General features: G+C 46.1%; 1 protein-coding gene across 2 annotated transcripts; it reads right to left on the bottom strand.

Moving 5' to 3' along the window:
• Nucleotides 1-986: 986 nt before the first annotated feature.
• ARHGAP30 (Rho GTPase activating protein 30) lies at nucleotides 987-25,034 on the bottom strand. Of its 2 annotated transcripts, none has more exons than XM_081842413.1 (12): nucleotides 24,342-25,034; nucleotides 13,758-13,860; nucleotides 13,114-13,261; nucleotides 12,219-12,301; nucleotides 11,854-11,961; nucleotides 11,459-11,586; nucleotides 10,502-10,670; nucleotides 9,897-9,994; nucleotides 8,798-8,875; nucleotides 7,551-8,054; nucleotides 6,243-6,484; nucleotides 987-4,910 (listed from the first exon to the last, which is right to left on the bottom strand). In XM_081842413.1, the coding sequence occupies exons 1-12, from the start codon at nucleotides 24,448-24,450 to the stop codon at nucleotides 2,646-2,648; spliced, it is 4,035 nt and encodes a 1,344-aa protein (XP_081698539.1). In that variant the 5' UTR covers nucleotides 24,451-25,034; the 3' UTR covers nucleotides 987-2,645. The 2 variants fall into 2 exon arrangements, with proteins under 2 accessions (XP_081698539.1, XP_081698538.1); XM_081842412.1 differs by having other exon boundaries at nucleotides 9,897-9,997.
• Nucleotides 25,035-25,403: the final 369 nt, after the last annotated feature.

Raw genomic sequence — 25,403 nt, forward strand, 5'->3', positions numbered from 1 at the left:
TTATCAGCCAATCACCCATTCCCACCCCTTTCTGAGTAATACCCCTCCCCACCCTCTCACTATATATAAGGGTTTGGTGACTTCTGTTTCAGTGTATCTGAAGAAGTGTATATGTACATGAAAGCTCATACCAATAACAAACTTAGTTGGTCTATAAGGTGCTACTGGAAGGATTTTTTATTTTTATTTTGTTCCAAATGTCCACAGTAGATCTAATAGTGGAGATTCCACTAGATCAGATTGTCTCAAATGTTGAGGTATGGCTTAGGCATCACAAGATCCTGAAGATTTATTGCAACCTTTCTCATTGGCATTCATGTGGCTATGTTTAACAATTTCATAAGTGTCAAAAAATATCAATGGCTACTGAAGAATAGCTGAAGAAGCCACAAAGAAAAGCGTTGTTTAATACATCTGGGATGGCATTTTCATGACGGAAATCTTTTGGACTCTACCACTAAACCTGCACGGGCAGCACCAAGGTCACACCCATACCATACACTTAATGCACATTTAAAGCATATTCCCAAAGAATCCTGGGAAGTGTAGTTTGTTAAGAGTGCTGAGAATTGTAGCTCTGTGAGGGGTAAACTACAATCTCCAGGAGTTTCCGGGGGGAAAACCATGTGTGTTAAATGTGCTTTAAATGTATCGTGTGGATATGACCTAAGTCTACACTAACCTGCTATGAGGAAGTGTCACCAGTTAGTTGTAGACAACCCCCCCACACACACTTTACAGCATTTGAAAATGGGAACAACTCAGTCCTTGTAACACCCCCATTCTCACACCAGTGACCAATCTGCCCCCTTTCCCACTCTCCATATCCAAATCACGACAGGTTTTTCTCTCCTGGCATGCTAATCTTGGTACTATTTGGCTAGCCACATACATTTCCTGCTATCTTTTTTACACTTCAGTCACCCAATAGGCCGCTTAAGCCATTCCTAAGCAGGGTCAACAAACAGTTTCACAGACACAATAAGTGTTTTTCAAATGCTCTGCTTTCTGAATTTAATACACACAAACCGAGTATAGCCTGCACTTGACATCTGAATATGAAAATGCATTGAGTTAAAGACTGTTGCTTTTTTTCCTGTGAAAAAGAGAGAATCATGAGGCAAGACATCTGGACTTTTGAGATAAAACGTTACTGATATTGGGCCAGTGAATAAAGTTCATGTAACAGTATTCCTTTGGGCTCTCTACTGGAAAGAGGGACTAACACAGGTATTGCCAATCTGGAGCTCTCCAGATATTTCTGGACTACAGTTCCTATCAGCTCCAGCCACCATGTGTCCAAATGCTGGCTGGGGCTGATGGGAGCTGTAGTCCAAACATCTGGAGGGCCCCAGGCTGGCAAAGGCTGGACTAACAAGCCACCCCAAGTACCAGGATCCAGGATATTGTGTCATCCACAAAACCCATGTGGGCGATCTTGTGTCCCCATATTACATTCTGCAAATTCTTGAGTGCAGCATCATGGTAGCCACATACAAATATTCATTACTACCAAACAAACAACATGGACATTTATTTTCCAGTTCATAGTGGATAAAACTGTTTTGTCTGGTAACTGTCATTCATTGCTTCTGAGACGTTTGAGAGCCTCTAGGTACATACATGCATGTCTACGTGCAAAATCCTATGCATGTTTATACTTAGAAGTAAGTCTCGCATTGCTGAGCGGGACTTCCTTCCAAATAAGTATGCAAAATATTATGACAGCCTCAACCTTCAAGGCAGTGATCTCGCTCAGTATCCTTCCATGTTTAAAGAGAGAGCTAAACAGAAATTTGTCTCTTGCATCTATAAGTACATTCAGGCCTTCAGGGTAAAAGCCGAGTGGGATGTAGGCTATATAACAGTTCTACTTCGGCCTCATTCACACCATACATTTAAAGCACCATGATACAGTTTTCAACAGAACATGGCTGTAGTCGTAAAGGGTGCTGTTAGGAGAATCCCCTATTCCCACCCAAGGCTAGAGTTCTTACAGTGCTTTTACTGGCATTCCCTCCTCATAGGGTACTCTGGGAATTGTACTGCTGTGAGGGGAATAGAGGCCTCCTAACAACTTTCAGCACCCGTAACAAACTACGCTTCCCAGAATTCTTTGGGAGAAGCTGATTAAAGGGGAGCTTTATATGCAACCATTCAATATATGTTAATAGTTAAGGGGATGCCTGCCTGCACAGAAGATACACATATTTCAGAATGGTAAACTTACAATATTTTTTTCCTTTCTCTTAGTTATTTCCGTTGCATCGATTTAAGCCTACTCACTCACAATAGCATTTATCCTACATCGCTATCTACCACCCTACCTACCGCACAGGACTCAAATCTGAGCAGCTACCCCAATTTGCAGCAGCCACGTGACATGCCCTTGATTGTATCACCCGTGGGTGCGGCTCCTGCCGCTCTTGCTTTCTCAGGCCCTGCTTGTGGACTTCTGGCTGATCTCTGCTTGAAGCAGATGATTCTTAGCTAAGGCTGGTTTGTTCCAGCAAGACTCTTCTTCAGTCCTTTGTGTCCTGATTGGGTGGGTGGGGAGGTGCCACATCAGTGCAGAAGTCCAATGTCACAGCAGCACCAGGCAGCACAGTTGAAGGCCAGATTTGGGAACCAGCTGCCAAAGCGAATCACCTCCGCTCCTGCTGTGCTGCTAAAAGCACCTCTTCCGAGTTAGACGCACGTCGCCCTGCCTTTGTCAAGCTCAGTTTTCTCCTTGGCGGAAGATCCTGAGGAAGGGACAGAGCTTCCAGGCTTGGAGAGAGTTGGCCTTCTGGGATGATGTCAGGCAACGCTGGAGCAAGAAGCGGCTTCCCCGGGACAAAGGCATCTGCGGCTGTGCCTGCGCAGGACAGGGGTCTCAGGGGCCGCTGCCCCAGAGGCTTCAGGGCGGGCTTGGGGTTCGGGGGTGGCTTCTCTGTTCTGGGAGGGCCAGACAGCCCCTCCACATCGCCAAAACAGTAGGTCTGCATCCTCCTCATTGGGGCCTGGCCCACGTGTCTCTCCTTGGCAAGAGCGACGGCCTCGTCAAAAGACATGCTGTTCCCATTGCGCCAGCTGGCCCATCTCTGCTTCTGGGGGACAGCCCCACCAGCCTCACCAAGCAATAGAGGCACTGGAAGTTGCTTTTGGGAGGGCTCACCCTTCCCTTCTTCACCCCTGGCGATGGTAGCGCTGCTGCTGTGTTTATCCAAACTTTCTAGCAGAGAGCACTTTGTATTAGGGAGCTCATCACTGCTCTTGGGCCAAAGGCTGCATTTGTCCAGTGGGGAGTGCAGTAGCTTTGGGACCACGTCTACTCTGCTCTCGTAATCTCTGTCATATTTCTCTAAACTCAAAGGCATGGAATTTCGCTGCTTCCGGAGGGCCCCTGAATCGCCAAGACAGTAACCTGGAGAGGTGGGCAGCTTGGAAGAAGCCAGGGGAGTTTTTACATTTTCAATGCTATCTGGGGTGCTGCAATGTACGTCCAGGCTGGCTGGGCGAAGGGGCCTGCGCAAAGAGCCTTCGCTGGGCCCCTCTTTTATCCCGTTTCTACAGTTCTTTTCTGGGACAGGTGGGCTGCACCACATGAGGGAGGCTTCCTTGGTTGGAGATATTGGCATTAAGGCTGGAGGGATCTTGGCAAACTGGGGTTTCGGAGGCACGACCGGGAAAGATTTCGCCTGCTGCACTCTGATGGCATGCGAGGTCAACCTCATGGAGACGCTTCCATCAGAGAGGTCATGCTTGAGGGCATCGGAGGCTTTCGCCGGCATTGAATGTGGTGGTGTCTGTGGAGGACTTTCTGGGCAGCCCTGCAGAGAAGGGGCCCCGAGCGATGAAGCTTCAGACCCATTGGAATTGTCAGGCGAGGAGCCACCAGGAGGGGCTCTCTCAGGTGGAGCATCTGGCTCAAGACTCGGTGCAAGCACTGGAGACGTCTCAGAAGAAGCATTTTCAGAGCAATTGTCCAGCAAAGAGGAAAGTGGAGCGCTGTGCAAAGTGGAGCCATCCAGGGGTGAAAGAACTTCTGCTGCCTGAGGATGAAGAGCAGTCTCTCCCCTCTGTGGCTGCTCTGCCTCTTGAAATGGGAACTCATAGTCTGGGTGCCAGTCATACAATCCATCTACCTCCAAGGTAGATCCATCAGCCTCTATGCTGGGGATGCAAGGAGATCTTGCAACCTGCTCAATGCCTAATGCATTGTGTCGTTCCCACTCATTTTCAAGGCTCAGTTGGGCTGCATGGTTTTGATTCTCTTGATCCAAAGATCTTTGCACAGGGTTTTCTGGAATTCCATCGGGGCATTTGGCGTGCATCAAGCACCCTGTTCCTAGAAGCAGGTCATCTTCACCTCTGGCGTTTATGCCTTCCATCTGCAATGCTGCCAAGTCAGGATCTACCTGGGTGGTCTCAGCTTCAGCCTTCATGAGTGTTTCCAACTGACTGAAATCACTACCAGAATCCAGGAAGGCCTGCAACTCTTCTTCAGATGGATTGGCGGAAGCTGGATCCAGCTGGGAATTGTCTAACCTGAAGTCATGAACTGGAGGACCACCCAGGAGAGGCTCCCTGTCAACTTCAAAGAGATGGGAGCTGTCTGGGTCTTCAGGTAAGGGCTGTCCAGCCAGACTGAAGGGCTGATCGTCCAACGTGCTCTTCGGAAGACAGGTGTCATCAAGAGCCTGGTCTTCATCTGGCTGCTGGAAATGCTGTAATTTGCCAGCTAAGGGGCTGAGGTCATCAAAAGCACTCAAGTAGACCTCTTCACTGTCAACCTCCTTAGAAACCTCTTCGCCATCTGAACATCCCACAGCCAGATAATATTGGTCATCTTCCTCTTCCGAGTGCTCGTTCATACACTCCTCAATGGACAGGTAATCTAGTGGTGAAACAGCTGAAAACATCTCCAGCTGGAGGTAGAGAAAGAAAAGAGTTTTAAATAAGGCTCCTCTTTGGTTCAAACACACATGTCTTTCTTTCTTCCTTTCTTTCTTTTCCTCAGTTACCCTTTTAAAAATAAGGAATATAGCAAACACACAGAACAACCTCCCTTTCTCCATATGTTTAGGCACCAGACAGCAAGGCGCTTTGAACTACAACTCCCATCAGCCCCAGGCCTGTTTTGCCTGGGGCTGAAGGGAGCATAAGAAACTGCCCGTTTCTTTATTCATTACATTTCTCTCCTGCCCTCCCTTCCAAAAAAAGCCCAGGGCAGCAAAACCCCAAACCAATACAATTAAAAAGTAAAATAAGAACTTACTTAAAACACGCCTTGTGCGCAAATCCAACTACTGTACTGGGTTTTAAGGGGATTTATGGGTGGGATTTGTATGAGTTTTAATGTGTTTTAGTTTACAGTGGCTTTAATTTTCTGTATGTTTTAAATTACAGTTGTAAAATTTTAGTTGTAATTTCATTGTTTTATCTAGTTTGTAAACTGCTTTGAGATTTTTTTCCTACTATCAATATATACATTTTATGAAATAAATAAATAAATAAATAAATAATGAATGAATGAATGAATGAGTGTTTGGCGGTTCCAATCTGTTTAAGAAGAGCTCTGCTAAATCATGCTAATAGTGGTCCACTTAGCCCATCACCCTGTTCTCACAGTGGCCAAGTTAGATGTCTCACTGTGAAGCCCCTGAGCAGGACCCAGGCGTAAGAACCCTTTCCCCTCCTGTGGCCTCCAGCAACTGGTATTCAGAAGCTTTGCTGCCTCTGACCCTGGAGGTGAAGCGTGGCCATGAATTTTGTCCAATCCTCTTTCCAAGCCATCCAAGTTGGTGGCCATCACTGCCTCCTGTGGGAGGGAGTTCCATAGTTTATGCACTGCCTGAAGAAGTCCTTTGTTTTATCTGTCCTGGACTTTGCTCACTTTGGATCACCTCTGCTATTGAGCACTCACTTACGTCTTTTAAAAATAGCCCCATCCATTATATGCAAGATTATATGCCAAAAACACACTTAATATGTATAAAAGGGTCAACCCCTATGCTGCACTTTATTTCTGCAGCATAATTTTATATTAATGGATCCCCGCCCCCACAGAGCTCTATGGATTGTTGTGTGTATCTGCTTATGAAGATTGTAGGAGTTGTCTAGCTCCAAAGGACTCATTCCTAAGTGGTCATGTAGGAGCTGATGTGCAGCTCCTGCTAGGACAGAGACTCAAGGATGGGATAGTGCACCTGCCTTTTTAACTAGGTAAAGATTTTGGGTGACATAGTCATGGACCTCACCTGCATCCCACCTCCTATCATCTCATTCATGAACCCACTGCTCATGTCGTCCTCCGTGAGTGGGGAACTGTCCACACCACTGCCTGAAAAATCAGGCGCTATGCTGGTGCTCTTCCGGGGCTGGTCTCCATCCATGCTTTCACCCAGCCAGGCATCTTGGCTGTCCAGGAAAGAGAAGGAGTCCTGGACCTCCAAAGACATCTGGTTCTCTTCCGAATCAGACAGGCCTCCTGCCTTTGCATCTGTTTCAATAAGGGGAAGCAAAAGAAGAAGAAGAAGAAGCAAAGAGCAAGTCAGTTCTTTGCGACAGGGAATAGCTCCTTGGTGAGCCCCAAGTTCTTTGCAGTGCAAGTATTTAGGAAAACTGCAGATGGTGAGCACAATCTTAGGAAGAAGAAAAAACAACACCTACCTCCCCTATGAGAGAAAGGGGGGGTACTTGTTTTGACCCTAGTCTGGATCACTTAAAAATAAAGTAAGTTAGTAAGTTAGAACTATTGGGTTGCATCCGTGTTAGTCATACTCGAAGTAGCAATTAATGGACATGGTTAACATTTGCCCATTAATTTTATTATGTGTAGAGCTTAGTTGAATACAATCCATTCTATTTATTATATACACATTTTTGCAGGTTTATTTGATGAATCAATGAAGATTCATATAGGTAATCAGCTAAGATTCCTCTAGCTGATTAAATATGGCACATTTCGGGTGTTCATCTGTATTATTTTGGGAATACCTAACAACTGTAAGTAGGGCCAGTTCCCAGGTCAAGAAGGGTGCCACCACTGAAAAGTCCCTTTCACCTGCTGTCATCTGCTTAACTTCTGAAACTGGGGGCATCTGGAGCAGAGCCTCAAAAAGGTGATGTTAAGGAATGGGCAGGTTTCATGCAAGAGAAGATGGTTCTTCATGCAGCTGTGTAATGCACCAGTGGGCACAAACTGGGGAATCTGGCAGCAAGGCCCAAGAGTAGAGAACCTCTAGCCTGCAGGCCCATCTTGGCTCAAGCCACACTCACCTGCCTATCAGCTGACACCACTCATGACAGCTGATCTTCAGCTGATGGGCACAGGTTCAATCCTGCAGGATTCCATGCATCCTTTTTCCTGATTCAGGAAGGGGGCTTGCATAGACCCCTGCCTGGTAAAATGAAGGCTGGGGGAGGGCAGGGAGAACTCTGTCAAATTTGGCTCAGGAGCCAATTCTGATAAGGATCTGTCCCATGGAGCCAAAAATGGTTCCACACCCCTGGTCTATACCACCAATGCAGCTTGTAGATGGAAGAAATGGTGGGGAGATACTTACCTCCAGCGTCTCCCTTGTTTGTGAGGTCAGGTACCAGCTTCTCCTCAGTTTCTTTCTGCTTAGAAGGCTCGTCCTCTTTGGCCTCAGAGGTCTCAGAAGCGTCTTTCTCCAGGGCACAGTGGCTCAGTGCAGGGCACTCGAGCCCCCGGGTTAGCCGGGACAAAGTGAGGTTGGAAGTGATGTGGAACGGGACCGTAACAGAGAAAGGCCCAGAGATGTGGACGCCGGCGCACTTCTCTGCGCGGTTCTGCCCAGTTTTGGGGGATCTCCCTTGAGGGGCCACCCCGACAAGGCTGGACCTGCTGGCTTTCGGGGTGGTGGGCTCCGACTTGGCAGTGGCTTCGCCCTCCGACTCGCCTTGTGCTTCTTCGGCCTTGGGTCTCTCCGTATACTCGTCGGACTCCGACAGCAGGAAACTGTTATCAAGAGAAGCCGGGCCATCAAAACTCTCACGGCACAGAGTGAGCTGCTTCTGGGAGATTTTCCTCCCCAGTTGAATGTCATCTGCACACAAAGGAAGAGAGCTGAATCAAAGAGGGACCCAAAAGACAGGGCCTCATGCCTGGGCCCCAAACCTTTTCCAAGGTTGCCTTCCAGTAGCCTTAATACTGTGATGAATTTGCTATGAGATTACTGTGAATAGGTTCGCTGCTGGGTTTTAAAAAATTATTATTATTATTGATTTGTCAACCAAAAAAACTGCAAACATAACATAAAGAAAGAAAGCAAAGGATCTGATACTTAAATTGTAAAGGGTCACAGCCTGGAAGGACAAAAGTACAAAGATACGGCACAGCTCCAAACGGATAATTAAGTATTAACTCATAAAAAGATTTCCTGTACAAATAGTAAGGGTATATGAAAATAAAAGTATTATCCATCTGTGAATTCCATCATTATGGAGAATAAAGGTTCTACAGTATATAGTATTAAATGAGCTAGATTTTGACTATGCCAATGTGCCTCAATATTTGTATAAAAAAGCACATCATATATCCAAAAAAATTGAGTTCTGCCCTTTAGATACTTTTAGTTTAAGGAGATACCTTTTCAAGAAGGGCAATCTGCCAAACCCTTGAATACCAGCAATCCAAATTATTAGGATTAAAGTCCTTCCAAGATTTGGTGAAACACCCAAGTCCTTCTCTCTCCTCCATCTCTATGCTCCAGGAGGAATAGAAGTGGGGCAAAAGCCAGCCAGCCCCTCAGCAGCGAATGTAAACAACTCCAGAGATTTCTGCACCTACCATCACTGGCACATGGCATGGAGCTGAGGGAATCCATGCTTTTGGCCGGCCGCAGACGCATCTTTCCCATTTTGTCATCTGGAACAGAAAGGCAGGGTTGAGGCAACCAAATCCAGGCCTCAAAAAACCCTTTTTTCACTTGAATTTTAATAGTATATATTTTTTCCTTTTACAGGCAACAAAATAAAAGAAGTAACATCAACATAACGAACCAAAAGAACCACAGGATGCATACAAAAAGTGGGTATTTATTTTTCATAGAATTGTCATTGTATCCCTACCAATGATTTCAACTGTTTACAGTGGTCTTTTAAATATATTACAAAGTTATTCCAATCTTTTAAGAATACTTGATCTTCCTGGTTTCTGATCTTTCCCATTAATCCAAATTTATATTTTTGATGTCGACAAAGAGTCTTGCATGCTGGCAGATGAAACGTAAGATATAAAGTCCCACCACATTGCAAATAAATGTTCAGGAGATTTTTTTTTATACTGTACCATAGTGCTAAGCTTAAATCTTTTAGTGTCTTCCATTGTTGTGTTAACAGAGATTCTAGCAGTCAACATCCAGATAATTAATCCTTTACAGAAAAAGTTGTCTCATATATCATGGTCCCAGATATTTATTAAAGCTCTGTAATAAAGCTCTGGTGGAATCTACAACCAAAGTGGTTCCCAAAGTGGGTGGTTCTGCCCCCTGGAGGCAAAGGGGTGGCAGGGGGCACTAGAGGTGTAAACGACTATCAGACTCTGAAAAGCTGCTATCACTGTATCGAGTTCATCCATTTTGTTGAATTAATTAAAGAAAATAGTTTTTCATTGCATTTTGAATTAAATGTGCAATTAATTGTCACTGTTTTGAATTTAATTGTGTTATTATAGTCCTTCTATTCTGAACAATGGTTTTATAGGGCAGGGGGCCAAAATTTTGTGGGAACCATTGATCTGCACTATAATGCAGCACTTGGGGCTTTTGTTGGGAAAAATAATCAACGAAATAGTGACAGAAAGACACACTTTCAGGCTGTATATGTGGCACACTTAACTCTTAGTCCGCTTGAATAGTTACAGTGAGCTTTAGCATTAAGCCTTTTACCTTTGTCCTCTGGCTTGTTCAACTTGCGTTTGGCATCATGGCTGGATCGGCCGAGGTTGAAAATTGACTTCCATTTCTTTGCCTTAAGGGATCCTTTTCTTCTGTGAAGAATTTGGAATGGAGGTTATAAATTTTGCATGAGGGCAGTCATCATGTGCCTGGAGCCACTTTCAGTGGGATCCTTAGGACTCTCTAAGTCCTCAGGAGTGACGGCAGAGGACAAGTGGTTTCCTGACTGGCTGCAGCTAAAATAAGCATCAACAAATCTCTGTGCACGGATTTACTATTCTCATTCATGCGAGAAAAACAACACCAGATAAAATAATCAGGGCCGGGGGCAATTTTGCAGTTTGCTGGGGGATGAAGGGGTCTGGAATATCTGTGACCAATGCTGCACAGTCTGGGGGCAAGCCCACCACATAGGTAGGGATGTGCCTTTTTCTCTGCAGCCCGGCCAGCAAAATGGGCTTCATGCCCTCAGGCTGTAGTCACATTGCAAAATGGGCATCCGATGCCATCCTTTGTAACTAGACTCTGGAAATTCTCAGCAGGCAAATACAGAAGTGAACATGGGAAGGGGAAAGAGAGGGAAGGGAGGTGTGTACTTGTTGTCGGTGAGCTCGATGATGGTGTGGTAGGGTCGCATCTGCGGTGGGCCATCCCCCTGGTTCAGCGCAGCTGGGATATTGCAGGAAAAGGCGTATTTGTCATCGCCAAAGGTCACCGGTGAGCTCGCAAGGAGAAGGGACTTTCTGAGAGATTCACGGCTCCCGGCTATAGCAGTAGTGGAGGAAAAACAGCATCATCAGAAAATTAAGTAAGTGCAGGAATGAAGCCAAAGAGCTAGTTTAGTGCAGGAGAGACAGTGTGGTACAGTGGTTAAAGAGTATTGGACTAGTACAGTTGTACCTTGGATCCCGAACGCCCTGCAAGTCAAACATTTTGGCTCCCAAACACCGCAAACTTGGAAGTGAGTTGTTCCGGTTTATGAACATTCTTTGGAACCTGAATGTCTGATGCCGCTTCCGATTGGCTGCAGGAGCTTCCTGCAGCCAATCAGAAGCTGTGCCTTGGTTTCTGAATGTTTTGGAAGTCGATTGGACTTCCAGAAGAGATTCTGTTCGACTTCTGAGGTACCACTATACTTGGGAGATCAGGGTTTAAATCTCCCTACTCGGCCATGAAGCTCACTGGGTGACTGTGGACCAGTCACTGACTCTCAGCCTAACCTTCCTCACAGGGTTGTTGTGGGAATTAAATGAGGGAGAGGAGAACTTTGTACAACACCTTGAGCTCCATGGGAAGAAAGTTGGGGTATAAATCCAATAAATAAATTAAATAAACAAACCATATGCTGTCACCACAACCTCTCTCGGGAGGTCCTCAGATTTTGAAAGCTCTTTGGGAAGTTCATTAGGGCTGCTGAAGTGCCCCCCACCTCCCCTCGAGGCCCATGTACTGAATATGTATGGAGGGGTATTGCAATGGAGGGCACTGCAAGAAGTTCCAACTCTACATTTCTATAATTCTATGCTATTCGTCTGTCACACATAAAGACCTACCACAGAGAGGGACATTATTGAAAATCTGATCCACGTGGGTGAGGATAAACTCCACCACAATGGACTGGATGCGGACCTCCATGAAGGCTGCTGTGCCGTTGAAGCCACACGACTCAATGTCCTTGGACCTGAGAAGAGAGGGAGAGGGGGTGAAGCCTAATGAGGCAGAGGTACACAGGTTGGGAGTGGGTGTGGTGGGTCTTGCTGACACTTGTTCATTGAGCAAGAATCTCCTGATTGTCAGGCCAGTCTTCTTCCTCCTTGTTCAGAAATCCAGTTTTCCAAATTTGCCTTTGTTTCAGTCCAATTCCCTTTCGCCAGGCCTTAAACAAAGTTGCTGTCAATGGTGGTTCACCAAGAACTGAACCTGTTTGATAAAAGCTGCTATGTCTCACCTGAGCAGGTTGGGAGCCCAAACGATGGCCAGGTTCCGTACATGCATGTTGGTCTCGGAGCTGAAAGAGGCCATGTGAACTAGGTGCTTCATCAGGAACTCCAAGGTCCTTGTGGTGGATGCAAAGCCAAAACAAATATGGGGGGGGGCAGAGTGAGGGTCAACTGAACGAGAAATCACAACCACCAGCATCCATCAATAGGAACCGGACTGTGAAAACTCCTTACCAGCCATACTAGCATTCAGCAATCTACAGGGGGACAAAAATCAGGACACTCCTTTTTATGTCCCGAGCTCTCACACATGTGCGAGGCCAAAAGACACTATGAGGATTGAGCCAGAGGGCTTTTTGGCCCTTGCAGGTACCTGTAGTGGGGTGCTGGGAGTTCCTTCAACACATCCTTGATCTTTTCCAGCCGACCCTCCTCCATCTGGATGGCCACAGCATCCTGGGAGACGTGGGAGAGAGGAAAGAGGCACTCAATTCACCATTTTGTTTGCTCAATTCCACAGCATGCCTCCCACCCTGCCATGCAATACCAAACATTGAAAACAAATAGTTTTGGATACCGGGTACAGTCATCTGCCAGACCTGAGCCACAGTTGCCATTGCATTGCAGGAGGTTGGACTAGATGAGTCTTTGGGTCCCTTCCAACTCTACAATTTGATGATTCAATGAGTAGCATGCAAATCTATACACAATAAGGGCAGATCCACACCGTACATCCAGTGCACATTGAAAGCACATGAACCTTGGAAACTGCTGTATTGGTGAGCACAACAAAGCAACACTTTATATGTATTAGGGCAGGGAACAGGGAACCTCACACCCTGGGGGCCGAATGCGGCCCTTCCAGACTCTCTGTCTGGCCCTCTGGAATCTCCCTAGGCCACACCTCCTCTCCCAAGCCACATCCCTCACTGGCCCTGCTTTGCCTCCTTCTGCCTGGCTGGAATCTATCCTTGACCTGTGATAATGACTTACGGGGGGGGGGGGGTTTAGGACTAGATGGCTCTTGGAGTCCCTTCCAACACTGTAATTCCATGACTCTTGCTTGAGGCAGAGGTGGGTGGGTGTAGAAACTAGCCTACTGTTCAAAGCTGAAATTTAAATCTGTTGCCCTGCCCACACCTGCCCTTGGCCCCACCCACTATTGGCATATGGCTCTTGGAAGGTTCCGCAGAAGAGAATGCGGCCTTTGATCTGCCCTAGAGTGAAGGCCCTTAGTGCGAAATATGCCCTGGGTCAGCCATACTCACGGCAAACTTATCATAGAGCTGATAGGTGAGGAGCGGGTTGGGCAGCTCCCTGAAGTAGGCTTTGCAGAGCGAGCTCACGCAGTGGATGTCCTGGAGGTACAAGTCTTTGTTGAGGTCAGGGGAGCCCCGGTCGTTGTCAAATTCCAACCTGCAAAGGGCCAAGAAAGGGGAGGAAGGAAAAAGGCAATGGAATATATAGTAACACCAGAAGATCTGGACTATCTGAAGGGCTGTCACATGGGAGATGGAGCAAGCTTGCTTCCTGCTGCTCCAGAGGGCAGGACCCAAACCATTGAATTCAAATGACCAGAAAGGAGATCCCGGCTAAATATTAGGAAGAGCTTTCTGATGGCGAGAGCTGTAAGACAATGGATCGGACTCCCTCAGAAGGTGGTAGATCCATTGTTGGAGGTTGGGTGGCCATGTGTCAGGGATTCTTAAGCTGTTATTCCAGGTAGGCTGCTTTTGGGCAGGGAGGTTCCATTTATGGATCACAGCTTACAGCCATCACTTGATACCCCCTGCTCCTCTTCCTCCATAAATTTCCAAAAAATCCTTTTTTGAAAGCCATCTAAGATGGCAACTTCAGTACCACATCTTCCGGCAGTGGGTTCCACGCATGAATAATGAAAGCTGGCTTTTACCTTAGCTTCTGGATGTTCGAGGAGACTCCTGACAGCCGGTAGATCCCGTCCACGATTCCGTGCTGCTCCACAAACTCCGTGCAGCTCTTCAGAACCTGAGGAACTGGGAAAGGGTTGAGAGTCAGCCTGGGGAATGGTGGTGCTTCTTGACAGATGGCCAAGATCACCCTGAAAGGCAGCCTGCTGTGGTCCCAGGAGGGCTGGCATCATCACCACCCAGCAGTGCTGACCGTGGGGCTTCCTGGGGCCCACCACCAATGGGACCTCCATTCTGGACAGCCACAGGGCAGCTCTACACCATACATTTGAAGCACATCCAAAACACATGACTTTCCCCCCAAAGAATTCTGGGCGCTGTTAACGACACTGGGAATTGTAAGTCTCTGAGGGGCAACTACAGTTCCCAGAATTCTTTGGGGGAAGTCCATTGAAGGGATAAGTAGCAACAACAAAACCCACACCCCCGTCTAAATATTCACCAGTTGATTTAGCTTTACCAACCGAAAATAAGATTGAACAGTTTTTTAAAATCTCCAAATCCCTGACAGAAAGGGCAATATAGTCAGTGTGGCGCAGTGGTTAGAGAGTCAGACTAGGACCTGGGAGACCAAGGTTCAAATCCCCATTTGGCCATGAAGCTCATTGGGTGGCCTTTAGCTTATTCACAGTCTCTCAGCCTAACCTGCCTCACAGTTTTCTATGAGAATATAAATAGGAAAGAAGCGAACTATGTGTGAGGTGAGAAGCCTGCCTTTTACCGTTTTCTGTTGGGACTTCTTTATTTTTGCGGCAGGGGGATTTGCAGGCAGGTTGATTTAGTACAGGGGTCTACAACCTTTAAGACAAAAAGAGCCACTTGGACCGAAGGAAAAAAACTGGGAGCCGCAAAACCATTGCGACATTTAAAACAGTGGGGAGTGTCGGGGCACACAATGCGCCTCCTCCCCTCGCTAGTATCCGCCCCAGAGCCGCGGCAAAGGTGTAAAAGAGCCACATGCAGCTCCGGAGCCGCGGGTTGCTGACCCTTGATTTAGTAGATTCAGGGCTGTTTTAAAACATGATTGTTTGCAGTTTTGTTTCATGATTTTGTTATCACGCTGATTTTATATCATATGGTTTTAAACAACATAGCTCCGTTGAGCAGCTGGAGGAAGTGGCCTATGCGTATCTGAAATAGCTCCTTCATGAAGTAGGGAAGGTACCAGTATACAAACCAACTGAAAAACTGAAAACTTGCTTGTGTTTGCTTTTTTATGGGGATCTCAAATGAATCAGAAGTCCATTCTAGTGTCAGAGATGGGCAGGCTTGGAGATGCTTGGAACCCAGTTAACATTGTCCGCTGGGCCTCTAATGTCAAGTTCTACACTTAATAGGGAAATAAAATAGATCTGATGTGCAATGGGCAAGTGTGGACACACTCTCTCTCTCTCTCTCTCTCTCTCTCTCTCTCTCTCTTTCTCTCTCTCTCTCTCTCTCATCAAGGGTAGATGTCTGGGTGGAGTCGCTGGGTGATTTCATTTCCGAAGCACAGACAGGAAGCAAAATGCACACAGAAGGAGAACTGAAGCTCTCAGCTAAGTTACGGTATAGCAGTTTTTAAGAATGCGCTTCCAAGAAATAACATATTCTAGATGTAAAGGCCGCAGCCCTTCCCCCCTTTTTGCTCCCCTCCTTCCACCTCTGCGTTCAGAGGTGCAGAGAGAATCTGTAGCGGCCTTTGGAGAGAGTGCAGAGGTGGTCAGAGAGTCTTTTTACAGTTTTTAAAAGGGTTGCTTTGCACACTGTCCCCAGAACACAACCCTTGTGTAAGTTGCGAGGCAACTGTACTTGCAAGTGAAGATCATTACTTCATGGATCTGTTTCAATGGACTTTATCTCAGGAAAGCTCTTGGAATAATACCTTGATATGTCTTTAAGGTACCACAACAAGGTTCTCTGCTGTTTATCCCTCAGGGATGTCCAGAGGCTATGCTCCACTGCAGATAGGGCCTTCCCCACTATTTCTCCCCAGCAACATGTGCTTAGAAGTGCCCTGCCTCATTCATGAATAAACACAGGCCATGTTCACACCACTCTTTAATACTTTAAACTGCCTCTCTCACTTACCCTCCTCCTTTCCACCCGGGCCAAAGCCATACCATACATTGAAAGCACTCTGACACCATTATAAACATGTCATGGCTTCCCCCCCCCAAAGAATCCTGGGAGCTGTAGTTTGTTAAAGGCTCTGATAGTAGTTAGAAGGCCTCTATTCACCTCACAGAGCTACCGCATTCAAAGCACCTTCCTCACAATAAACTTTGGAAAAGCCTGGACCTGTGTCTAGATAGAAACACGGCACAAAAGGATGTATGGATGAGCTGCTCAACTCATCCCTAATTTAATGCAGCTAGAGGGCATCTGCCTCTAAATCTGTGTGTTTTTTGGACCGTTGATAACATGCACCGATAACCAAAAGAGCCATCCTAATGCATCTTTAACCAAAAGAACAATTATTCTACTGGCTATTAGATCAATGGACGTCAACGGTATTATAGAGTCAATGGATACAGCAGACAGGAGGAACAAAAGAACATAAGAAGAGCTTGCAGGATCAGACCCAGGGTCCATCTAGTCCAGCATCCTGTTTTCACAGTGGCCAACCAGATGCCACTAGCAGGACCAGAGCCCAAGCACACTCTCCTCTCCTGCCATTTCCGGCTACTGCTTTTCAGAAGCATTACCACTTTCATTTGTGGAGGCAGAACATCGCCTTCATGTCTAGTAGCAATCAGCAGTTTCCTCCTCCACGAGTTTGTCCAATCCTCTTTTAAAGCCATACGTGGCCATCACTACATCTTTCGGGAACAAATTCCACAGTTTAAGCACTGTGTGAAAGACTTCCTTTTCTCTGTCCTGAATCTTCCAGCATTCCGCTTCCTTGGATGTCCACGAGTTCCAGTGTTATGAGAGAGGGAGGAAAGCTTTCCTCATGCCGTGAAGAATTTTATAAACTTCTAACAAGTCACCTCTGTTATATATTGAAGTGACGTTCAGTGATTGGATAGTTTTTATGCAAATGAAGGATCGAAAGTGATGTTCAGGGATTGGATAGCTTTAGAAAGTTGCTACAGTAACTGTTGTACTGGAGCTCTATATAAGCAGGCTGACTGAGTCCTTCAGTTCAGTTCTGTTCTGGCATCTGAATAAAGAAGAGCTGTTTGAAGAATCGCTGTGTTGTCCGATATGTTCACCCACAACTTAACAACCTCTTACTCTTTCTCCAAACTCAAAAGCCCCCAAACGCTGCAACCTTTCCTCATAGGAGAGTTGCTGCATTCCAAAACTTCAGTTTTAGAGATTCTGGTAATGCCACAGAAGGTATGGAGGTTTCAAGCAGGCCCTTATTTTCATCTATGAGATTGCTGCAGGGTTTGAGCTTCCTAGGAATCTACCAGCTCCATCCTGGCAGTTCCACCCTGTTAATGTAACCGGCAAGGTCCATCTCAGGTATGCGTGCCTAGAAAAGTGACACCTTGTCTTTGGGAGATCTGCTCCTGCTGATTGTCCCCCGATTGCGAAGCAGCAGCCCAGGTGTGCCAAAAGCAGCCCTGTCATTAACAGATACCATCTAATTGTGCTCATTACACACCTCCTATCGCTCTTCCTTGAACGCTTTCCCGAAAAGCGGAGCGGTATAAACCCTGACAGTGGCCCACATGCAGTGCCCAGAGGACTGGATTAGAGCATGTCATGACATAAAGGGAGCTTGCTCAAGAGCACACCACCCCCGGTGTAAACCCTATCCCGTCCTTCCGCTAGAGAGGGCCTGCAGGAGCCTGGGAGAACAAGAGCAGGGGTCTGCTTCTCCCGCACGGGAAAGAGCTGCTCCCCAAAAGCTTTTGTGCAAACATGCTTTGCTTTGCAGAGGTGATAAAAATGTTGGGTGCTGGGTGGGAGAGACGAGCTGTATTCAGCTTCGGTTGCCACCTGTTTTAATGTGCCCTGCTCCTCTGCCTTTAACAGCAGTTCAGAGACTTAGCAAGTGAAGCTTTTCTTGGTATGGAGATCAAATGATGGAAAGGCCTCACCTGAATTTGGGCATGCCCGGAGGCAGTAAAATTATGGCGTACAATTGTTGTACACCGGTTATTATGCTGCTCACTGCCTTGGGCTCTGCTGAGAGGGAGGGCGGTATGTTAATGAAGATAATAACAATACTAATACTAATAGGCAATGGGAAGACACACAAAGGGAAGGGCCACAGCTTAGCGGTTGAACACCTGCTTTAAGTGCAGCCTGTGCCAGGCTCAATCTCTGGCATGTCCAAGCAAGGCTGGGAAAAGGCTCCCTGTCTGAAACTCTGGAGAGCAGCTGCCAGTCCATGTAGACAGTACTGAGTTGCATGGACCAATGGTCTGACTCAGAATCCCACACCCCACAACACTCCTCAGATGAAAACAGGGACATGTTCTGCATCAGTGTCTCTCCCATCACCTCCTCCTCAGAGGATGGGTCAGGGATGCAGGCGCAGCAGCCATAACAGCTGCTCTTCAGCGCCCACTAATGCCTCCAGCCCTGCCCACCACAAACATGAGGCCCCTGGGACTTTCCATACAAGGGCTGAAAGTTCCCTACAAATTTTTCTTGGGCTGAAAAACGCACTCATACCTTCTGCATTGGGGACTGAAGCTCACTGCAGAGAAGTAACTCCAGGACTTTGGTGGTTTAGGGAACCATTTGACCTGGCTGAGCACGTAGCTGATGACTTACTGATATTTAACTGAATGTTTTACTGATAGCTTCTCCATTTTTATTTGTGTATATCTTTGTATTTTTTGTTTCAAACGTTGCATATGCATTTTTCTTTTTCTTGTTCTAATTATCTTACTGCATTTTATGCTTAGGGATCTAGCATATTAAATGGACACATAAATATTAGGCAAGGATTGCCTAACTTTTCTCTTTGGAAAGGTTACAGCATTTTTGTACGTGTGTTCAACAGATAACCTTTGACTTCACCTGTCCTTTTGAGGCACTTGCTGTCTAGTTTTTCTATAGTTTACAGTTTCAACTAAAGCCGTTTTGTTCACCTTAACCGTTTCCAAGTTTCCTTCCACCTAAGCCCTGGGAATGTATGCAGGCATTTAGGGCAGAGGGTTATACTAGGACCTGAGAGAGACCAGGGTGGAAATGCCCACTCAGCTTTGAAGCTCAGTGGGTGACCTTGGGCCAGTCACTGCCTCTCAGCTTGACCTACCTCACAGGGTTGCCGTGGGGATGAAATGAGGAGGGGGAAGAACAATATAAAAGCCGTAAGGATATAAGAAGAGCCTACTGGATCTAGGCCAGCATCCTGTTCCCACAGTGGCCAGCAGGATGACTGAGAGAAATCTGCAAGTAGGACCCAAGCACAAAGAGCCTTTTCCCCTCCTGTGGTTTCCAGTAACTGGTATTCAGAAGCATTGCTGCCTCCAGGTGTGGAGGCAGAGCCGAGCCATTGTGGCTAATAGCCACCGATAGCCCTCTCCTCCATTAATCTTCCTGATCCTCTTTTAAACCATCTAAGTTGGTGGCCATCACTGTATGAGCTCTTTGGGGAAAAGGTGGAATAGAAATGCAATAAATAAATAAACAAACAAATAATGATAATGATAGTACAGTGGTACCTCAGGTTACATACGCTTCAGGTTACATACGCTTCAGGTTACAGACTCTGCTAACCCAAAAATAGTGCTTTAGGTTAAGAACTTTGTTTCAGAATGAGAACAGAATTCGGGCTCCGGCGGCACAGCGGCAGCAGGAGGCCCCATTAGCTAAAGTGGTGCTTCAGGCTAAGAACAGTTTCAGGTTAAGTACGGACCTCCGGAACGAATTAAGTACTTAACCCGAGGTACCACTGTACTACTAATAGTATTTAGTAAGCAGCCTCCGGCATGCTCTGCCACTGTTGCTTGTTGTGTCTTCTCTCACTTGCTCAAGCACCTAATTGATGCAATCGCCAAAATTGGACCAGCAAAACAAGGAAGTTGCACGAGCCACCTCCCTTCCCTTCCCTTCCTCTCCCCTTGCAAATTCAAACAAGAACACCAGATCACTGCTTGCTCCCCACAGCTCACTTCCTGTGTGTCTCATACCCTACCAGCCCCTGATCTGACAGCTCACAGGTCTCAGAGGCATGAGAGAGATAGAGAGAGAGAGAGACTCAAGTGGAGTTTTCCACTGGGGGTTTGCTTCTTTGCTGCTTCTTGCTTCTAAAACCTCATCCCAGGTGATGCAATAGAGATCCCAGTGCTGCTGAGGGTGGTTTTTTTACCTGCCAGGTGAATGATGCCTGCCCTGTTTTAGATGAGATTGCCCTCCGTCTGAAGGAACAGGTGTCTATACCCATTTATCCATTTTACACACTGGAGGTACAGATTTTCTCTTTGGTATGGAGCCCCTTTTGCCATAGCTCAGTGGGTAGCGCATCTGTTTTGCACGCAGAAGGCCCCAGGTTCAATCCCCGACACCTCCAAATAGGGCTGGGAATGTCCTCTGCCTGGAGAGCTGCTGCCAGCCCGTGCAAGCAACACCAATCTAGATGGACCAATCGCTTAGAGAAAAGACAAGCAGGAGGTGACAAGACAGTGGTTTATAAAATGACACCTGGCGTGGAGAAAGTGGATACAGAAAAGATTTTCTCACGACACTAGGGCCTGTGGACATCCAAGGAAGCAGAATGTCGGAAGAATCAAAGAAAAGAAAGTACCGTATTTTTCCGTGTATAAGACTACATTTCCCCCCTATTTTTTCAAGTTTAAAATTGGGGGTCGTCTTATACATGGATAGTGCATACGGGGGGATTTTGTTATTTGGAGTCCCAAAAAGAGGGGTTGTGTTATACACGGAAAAATACGGTACTTCCTCACACTTGCTCCCACAGGAGGCAGTGATGACCACCAATTCAGGTGGATTTAAGAGAGGATTAGAAAAACACATGGAGAACGGCCATTGATGGCTACTAGTTCAGGTGTCTGTGCTGTGCCTCCACGGTCAATGGGAGTAATGCTTCTGAAGACCAGTCGCTGGAAACTACAGGAGGATAGAGGGCACATGTGCTCAGATCCTACTTACTGGTTTCTCACAGGCATCTGGTTGGCCAGTGTGAGGACCAAATGCTGAGACTAGATGGGCCATTGGCCTGATCCAACAGGTTCATATGCTCTGAATCAGTTAGTATAAGGGCTTATCCACACTTAACTTTTGCTCTGTACTTTCCAGGCACAGGCCTGTGTTTAAAAGTTCCATGTCTGATTGTTCCCAGCCCACCCCACCCCCGCCAAACTTTCCCTGTGAAAACCTGCTCTTTAGCTCTCAATCGGAGCAAACATTCATTTGGATTTTCTATGGCTTGCCATAGATTGAGCTTTAAAGAGCAAGTTTGCGTAGTGAAAGCTCCGGGGCAAAATAGAAAATGCTTGGCTCTAAGCGTAAATCATGCCTGAAAAAGAGTGGAAGAACATTTTAATGTTTAAAATAATTTATTCTTTAAAAAACCCTGAAGCCTTCTTTTAGGAATTCTAGGTGCTGAAATCCCAATGGAGCAGAAAAGATTTATGTATGCGACCACATTTGTGCGGATGTTATTGGCCCAGAGATGGAAAAAAGTCCAGACCAGAGAAGAATGGCAGATTAAATTGCTGGATTATGCCGAAATGGCAAAAATGACCAGAAGAATCAGAAATCAAGAAGACCAGAATTTTAATAAGGAATGGGGGAATTTATAATTTATCTGAAGAATCATTGTAAACAGTTAAAAATGTTAGTAGGATTGGAATGGCACTTGTAGTTTCATGGTGAATTTTGAATATAATGGAGATGTAAAATATTTGGATTATCATAAAAGATGCAGGAGGAAATGACCAACAATAGGACCCACAAAGGTAAGGAGGGAAGTCTAGGAGATTCTATGGAATCTTGATTTTATGATGTATGTTGGATACGTGAGCGTAAAAAGTTAATTTGAAAAACAAAGTACAGTAAATAAATTTTTATATAGAAAAGAAAAGAGTGGAGGAAAGGTAAGTGTGGATAAACCCCAAGACTGTTTCCTATATCCCTACATTGCCCAGCTTAGGCTGGTATGCCAGCTACAACCCTAACATGGGCAGAGGTAGCCTGCCCACCAGGCTCCAGGCTCTGGTAACTTCCAGATTAGAGTACTGTGAGGAATTACAGACTGTTCAGATACTAACTTCAGTTCAGAATATAGCTTCTAGGTTGCTAACCAGGCCTGGATATTATGATCCTATCATGCTAGTGAACATCCTCCAACATTTCTCTGATGAAAATAGTTGAGGTCCTATTCTATAATAATAATAATAATTCTATTTTGCACCATACTTTTCTGTGTATAAGACTATGTTTTTTTACTCTAAAATAATGTTCAAAATCTGGGCTCATCTTATACACGGATAGTATCTCCCCCCCATTTTCTTAAACCGGAGTCCCCCAAAATAGGGGGCCTCTTATACATGGGGGCGTCTTATAGACAGAAAAATACCTTCTATTTCACCCATCTGACTAGGTTGCACTCTGGGCAGCTTCCAACATAAATAACAACATAATAAAACGTTAAATATTTTTTTAAAAACTTCTCTATACTTCTCTGCCTTCAGATGTCTTCTAAAGGTTGTATCTTCTAGACTTGGGGTTCACATAACTCCATACTCTCCAATGAAAATGGGAACGTCCTACCATACCCCCCAACATTTCTCTGATGAAAATAGGGACATCCTTAGGAAAAGTGGGAATGTTCTGGGATCACATCAAAAACGGGGAAGGTTATGTAAATCCGAGACTGTCCCTGGAAAATAGGGATAGTTTGGGGGGGGGGGTGTCTGCTAGCAGTGCTGGGCCAGCTGCTCTGGCTCCTGGTCCGCTTCTGGGATCAATTCGAAATGCTGGCTCTGAGCTTTAAAAGTCCTTCACACCTTGGGACCGGGATACGTCCATCTCTGCACGTGCCTGTCTATGCACTGAGACAGAAGTGGGCAATTTCTACACCATGAGCCATTCTTGGACCACCCCATTTGGCTTACCAGACCATTCTAGGGAAGACATTCTAGGAAGATATATTTGCCTTGTGTGAAACCTTCTATCTTTAGGCACCTGGTTAAAACAACAGCATTTGTATCTGCTTTTAGTGAACAAGGATGTTGAGATTAGCATGGCCGTTCATTCTTACTATCTGAAAATGCTTCAGACACCCTTTGTTTTATACTATTTAGTTTTACATTTATGCTGATCCTTAAAAAAATAAAAATATTCTGATGTTTTATTATAGTAACATTTTAGAAGCTGATCTGTGATTTCTTTTCTGAAGGAGAGGGGTTGAATTAAAAGGCCAGGGCACATAGGTGCCAACTCCCTGAGGCCCTGAGCAGCCACAAAATTCCCCTTGAAGGGGCCAGACACCCACAAATTTCAGTGCCAGGGCCATGCACGCTGCATGGCACCCATGGCCCCGGGCACCCACCATCATGAGGCCAAGCTGGCACTCCTGCCAGGGCATGAATATTCCAGATAAATAATACATATATATTTTTCAAAAACGAAAACTGGGCACAAAATCATGCTGGGTGGTACTCCCCCCCCCCTTGGGACTGCTTTGGGGGTTTGTGTGTCTGTGTTTGTGTGTGTGTGTGTGTTGCTGATGGATCAGGAGACAGATACCCATGGCAGAGTCTCCTGTGTGGGTTCCAACAAATCCATGGTACCTCACCCCCAAGTTTGGAATACCCTCCCCAAGGAGGTGCTGACATTGCAATCTTTTTCGTGCCAGATTAAGACGTTTTTAATTTGACCAGGTGTTTTAAATTGGTTAGGTACATAGTGAGCCAAGCTCTCAGTTCATCTACTTCAGTATTGTCTACACTGACTGGCAGTGTCTCTCCAGGGTTTCAGAAGGGAGACACACCCATCCTGCCTGGAAATGCCGGGAATTGAACCAGAGTCCTTCGGCGTGCAAAGCGGATGCTGTATCTCTGAGTTATGCTTTCCCCCAGGTTTAATGGCTTCTGTTATTAATAGTTTTGTAGCCTCTCAGGTGCTTGTATTAATATAATATAATATAATATAATATAATATAATATAATATAAATCATCACCCTGGACTCCTTTGGAGGAAAAATAAATTTACAATATATAATATATTATATTATAATAATATGCCATTGTACATTGTCCTGGAATCTATTGGATGAAGGGTTTTGAAAATGCTTCAAATAAAAAACAATCAAGTTTTTGTTTTGTTTTGGGGGTGTCAATGTCACAGTCAATGTCACCCATTTGCAATTTCAATAACTTACAAAAAAGTTTTACAAAGCACTTTGTTAAAGTTCTTGATGCCTTTGTGGAGCTTGGAGCCGGCCAGGAAGGAGATGGAAGGACCCCTCTAGACACCCAGCCCAAGAAGACCACTGCTGAAGCTGAATAAGGTGTTCTGAGCAATCCTCGAGGCGCAGGACCCCTTTTCTCAAACCATTTCCTACTGGGGGCAATGGATGCTGGAGGCTACCAGGCAAAGACATTTCCAGCCTTCGAAAAGACAAATCACTTACCATCCCGGCCAGATAACTGCAGATGCTCTATTAGGTCACACCCAAAGACCCGATCCTTGGCCTGTCCCTTCCGCTTCACCTTCTGCCGGGCTTTCATGGCGAGTGACATGTGTGTCGAGGCGTGTGAGCGCTCAGCCTTCAGTGGCTCTCGTCTCCTTCTTCCCCCAAGGCCACTGGGGGCTCATTGGGCCCCCTGTCCTCTCTCTGCAGAAGCTGTTTAAAGGCCCTCCGATGCCGTGGAGACCTTCTGCTTCCTTAGACCCATGGCTGCTCCCCGTGCCATCAGCTCTCCGTGACAAAATGGCTCTAGGCTATCCAGAGGCCGATGCGCTCCAATATTTTTTCCAGGTTCTGCGCAGAGAGGCACCCCTTGGCCAGCGCTGCTGCAACAAAACGTGTGATCTGGGTGCGGGGGGAAACTGCTGAGGCCCAGGACCCAAAGTAAAGTGTGGGGGCACGAGAATTGCTACGCTTCTGTTCTCACCCAGAGCCCAACAGGAAGTGAGTTCAGCTTTGCCTCTAAACCCCAACTTCCCGTTCAGAACATCTTTGAAACCACAAAGAGCAAGCTAACTCTTGCGCATGAAACTCGTTCAATCTCAACCACACACACACACACACACACACACACACACACACAAACTCTTGCCGATAGACCCATGGACGCAGGGTTGGAGGACTAGGCCACATGGCCACATGTCTCCTTTATCGGTCCACCTTGATTACTCATCCTTTTGACTCTCTAATCAAGACCCATCACAAATCTTGTCGAAGCCAAGATTTTTGGCCCACGGCCAGAAATGTTGTGAGGGTCCTAAGCAGGTGTGTGTGTGTGTGTGTGTGAGAGAGAGAGAGAGAGAGAGAGAGAGAGAGGGGTTACGAGTAGTCAGGCACTGCATCAGACTTTAATAGATGAGGTGTTATCAGCTTTTCACTTCTCGATCTTTTGCACCCTTCCAGAAAGTTGGTAATTAGAACCGCTCTTCTGACAAACTTGTAACAAAGAACTTGTACTGTACTTGACTTTGCCTATTTTCCCTCCCTAGTCAAGTTTCCCTTTTG

Source organism: Podarcis erhardii (genome assembly GCF_964252035.2).
Source record: "Podarcis erhardii genome assembly, chromosome: 15".
NCBI classification, from domain to species: Eukaryota; Metazoa; Chordata; class Lepidosauria; order Squamata; family Lacertidae; genus Podarcis; species Podarcis erhardii.

What these genes read in the sequence shown, in the direction of transcription:
- ARHGAP30 (XM_081842412.1), bottom strand. Translation starts at nt 24,450, where the DNA reads ATGTCACTCGCCATGAAAGCCCGGCAGAAGGTGAAGCGGAAGGGACAG. An exon ending in TGGGCTCCCAACCTGCTCAG is followed by an intron (nt 11,587 to 11,853) that starts GTGAGACATAGC and finishes CTCTCTTCTCAG; the next exon opens with GTCCAAGGACATTGAGTCGT. An exon ending in TGATAGGAGGTGGGATGCAG is followed by an intron (nt 4,911 to 6,242) that starts GTGAGGTCCATG and finishes CTCTACCTCCAG; the next exon opens with CTGGAGATGTTTTCAGCTGT.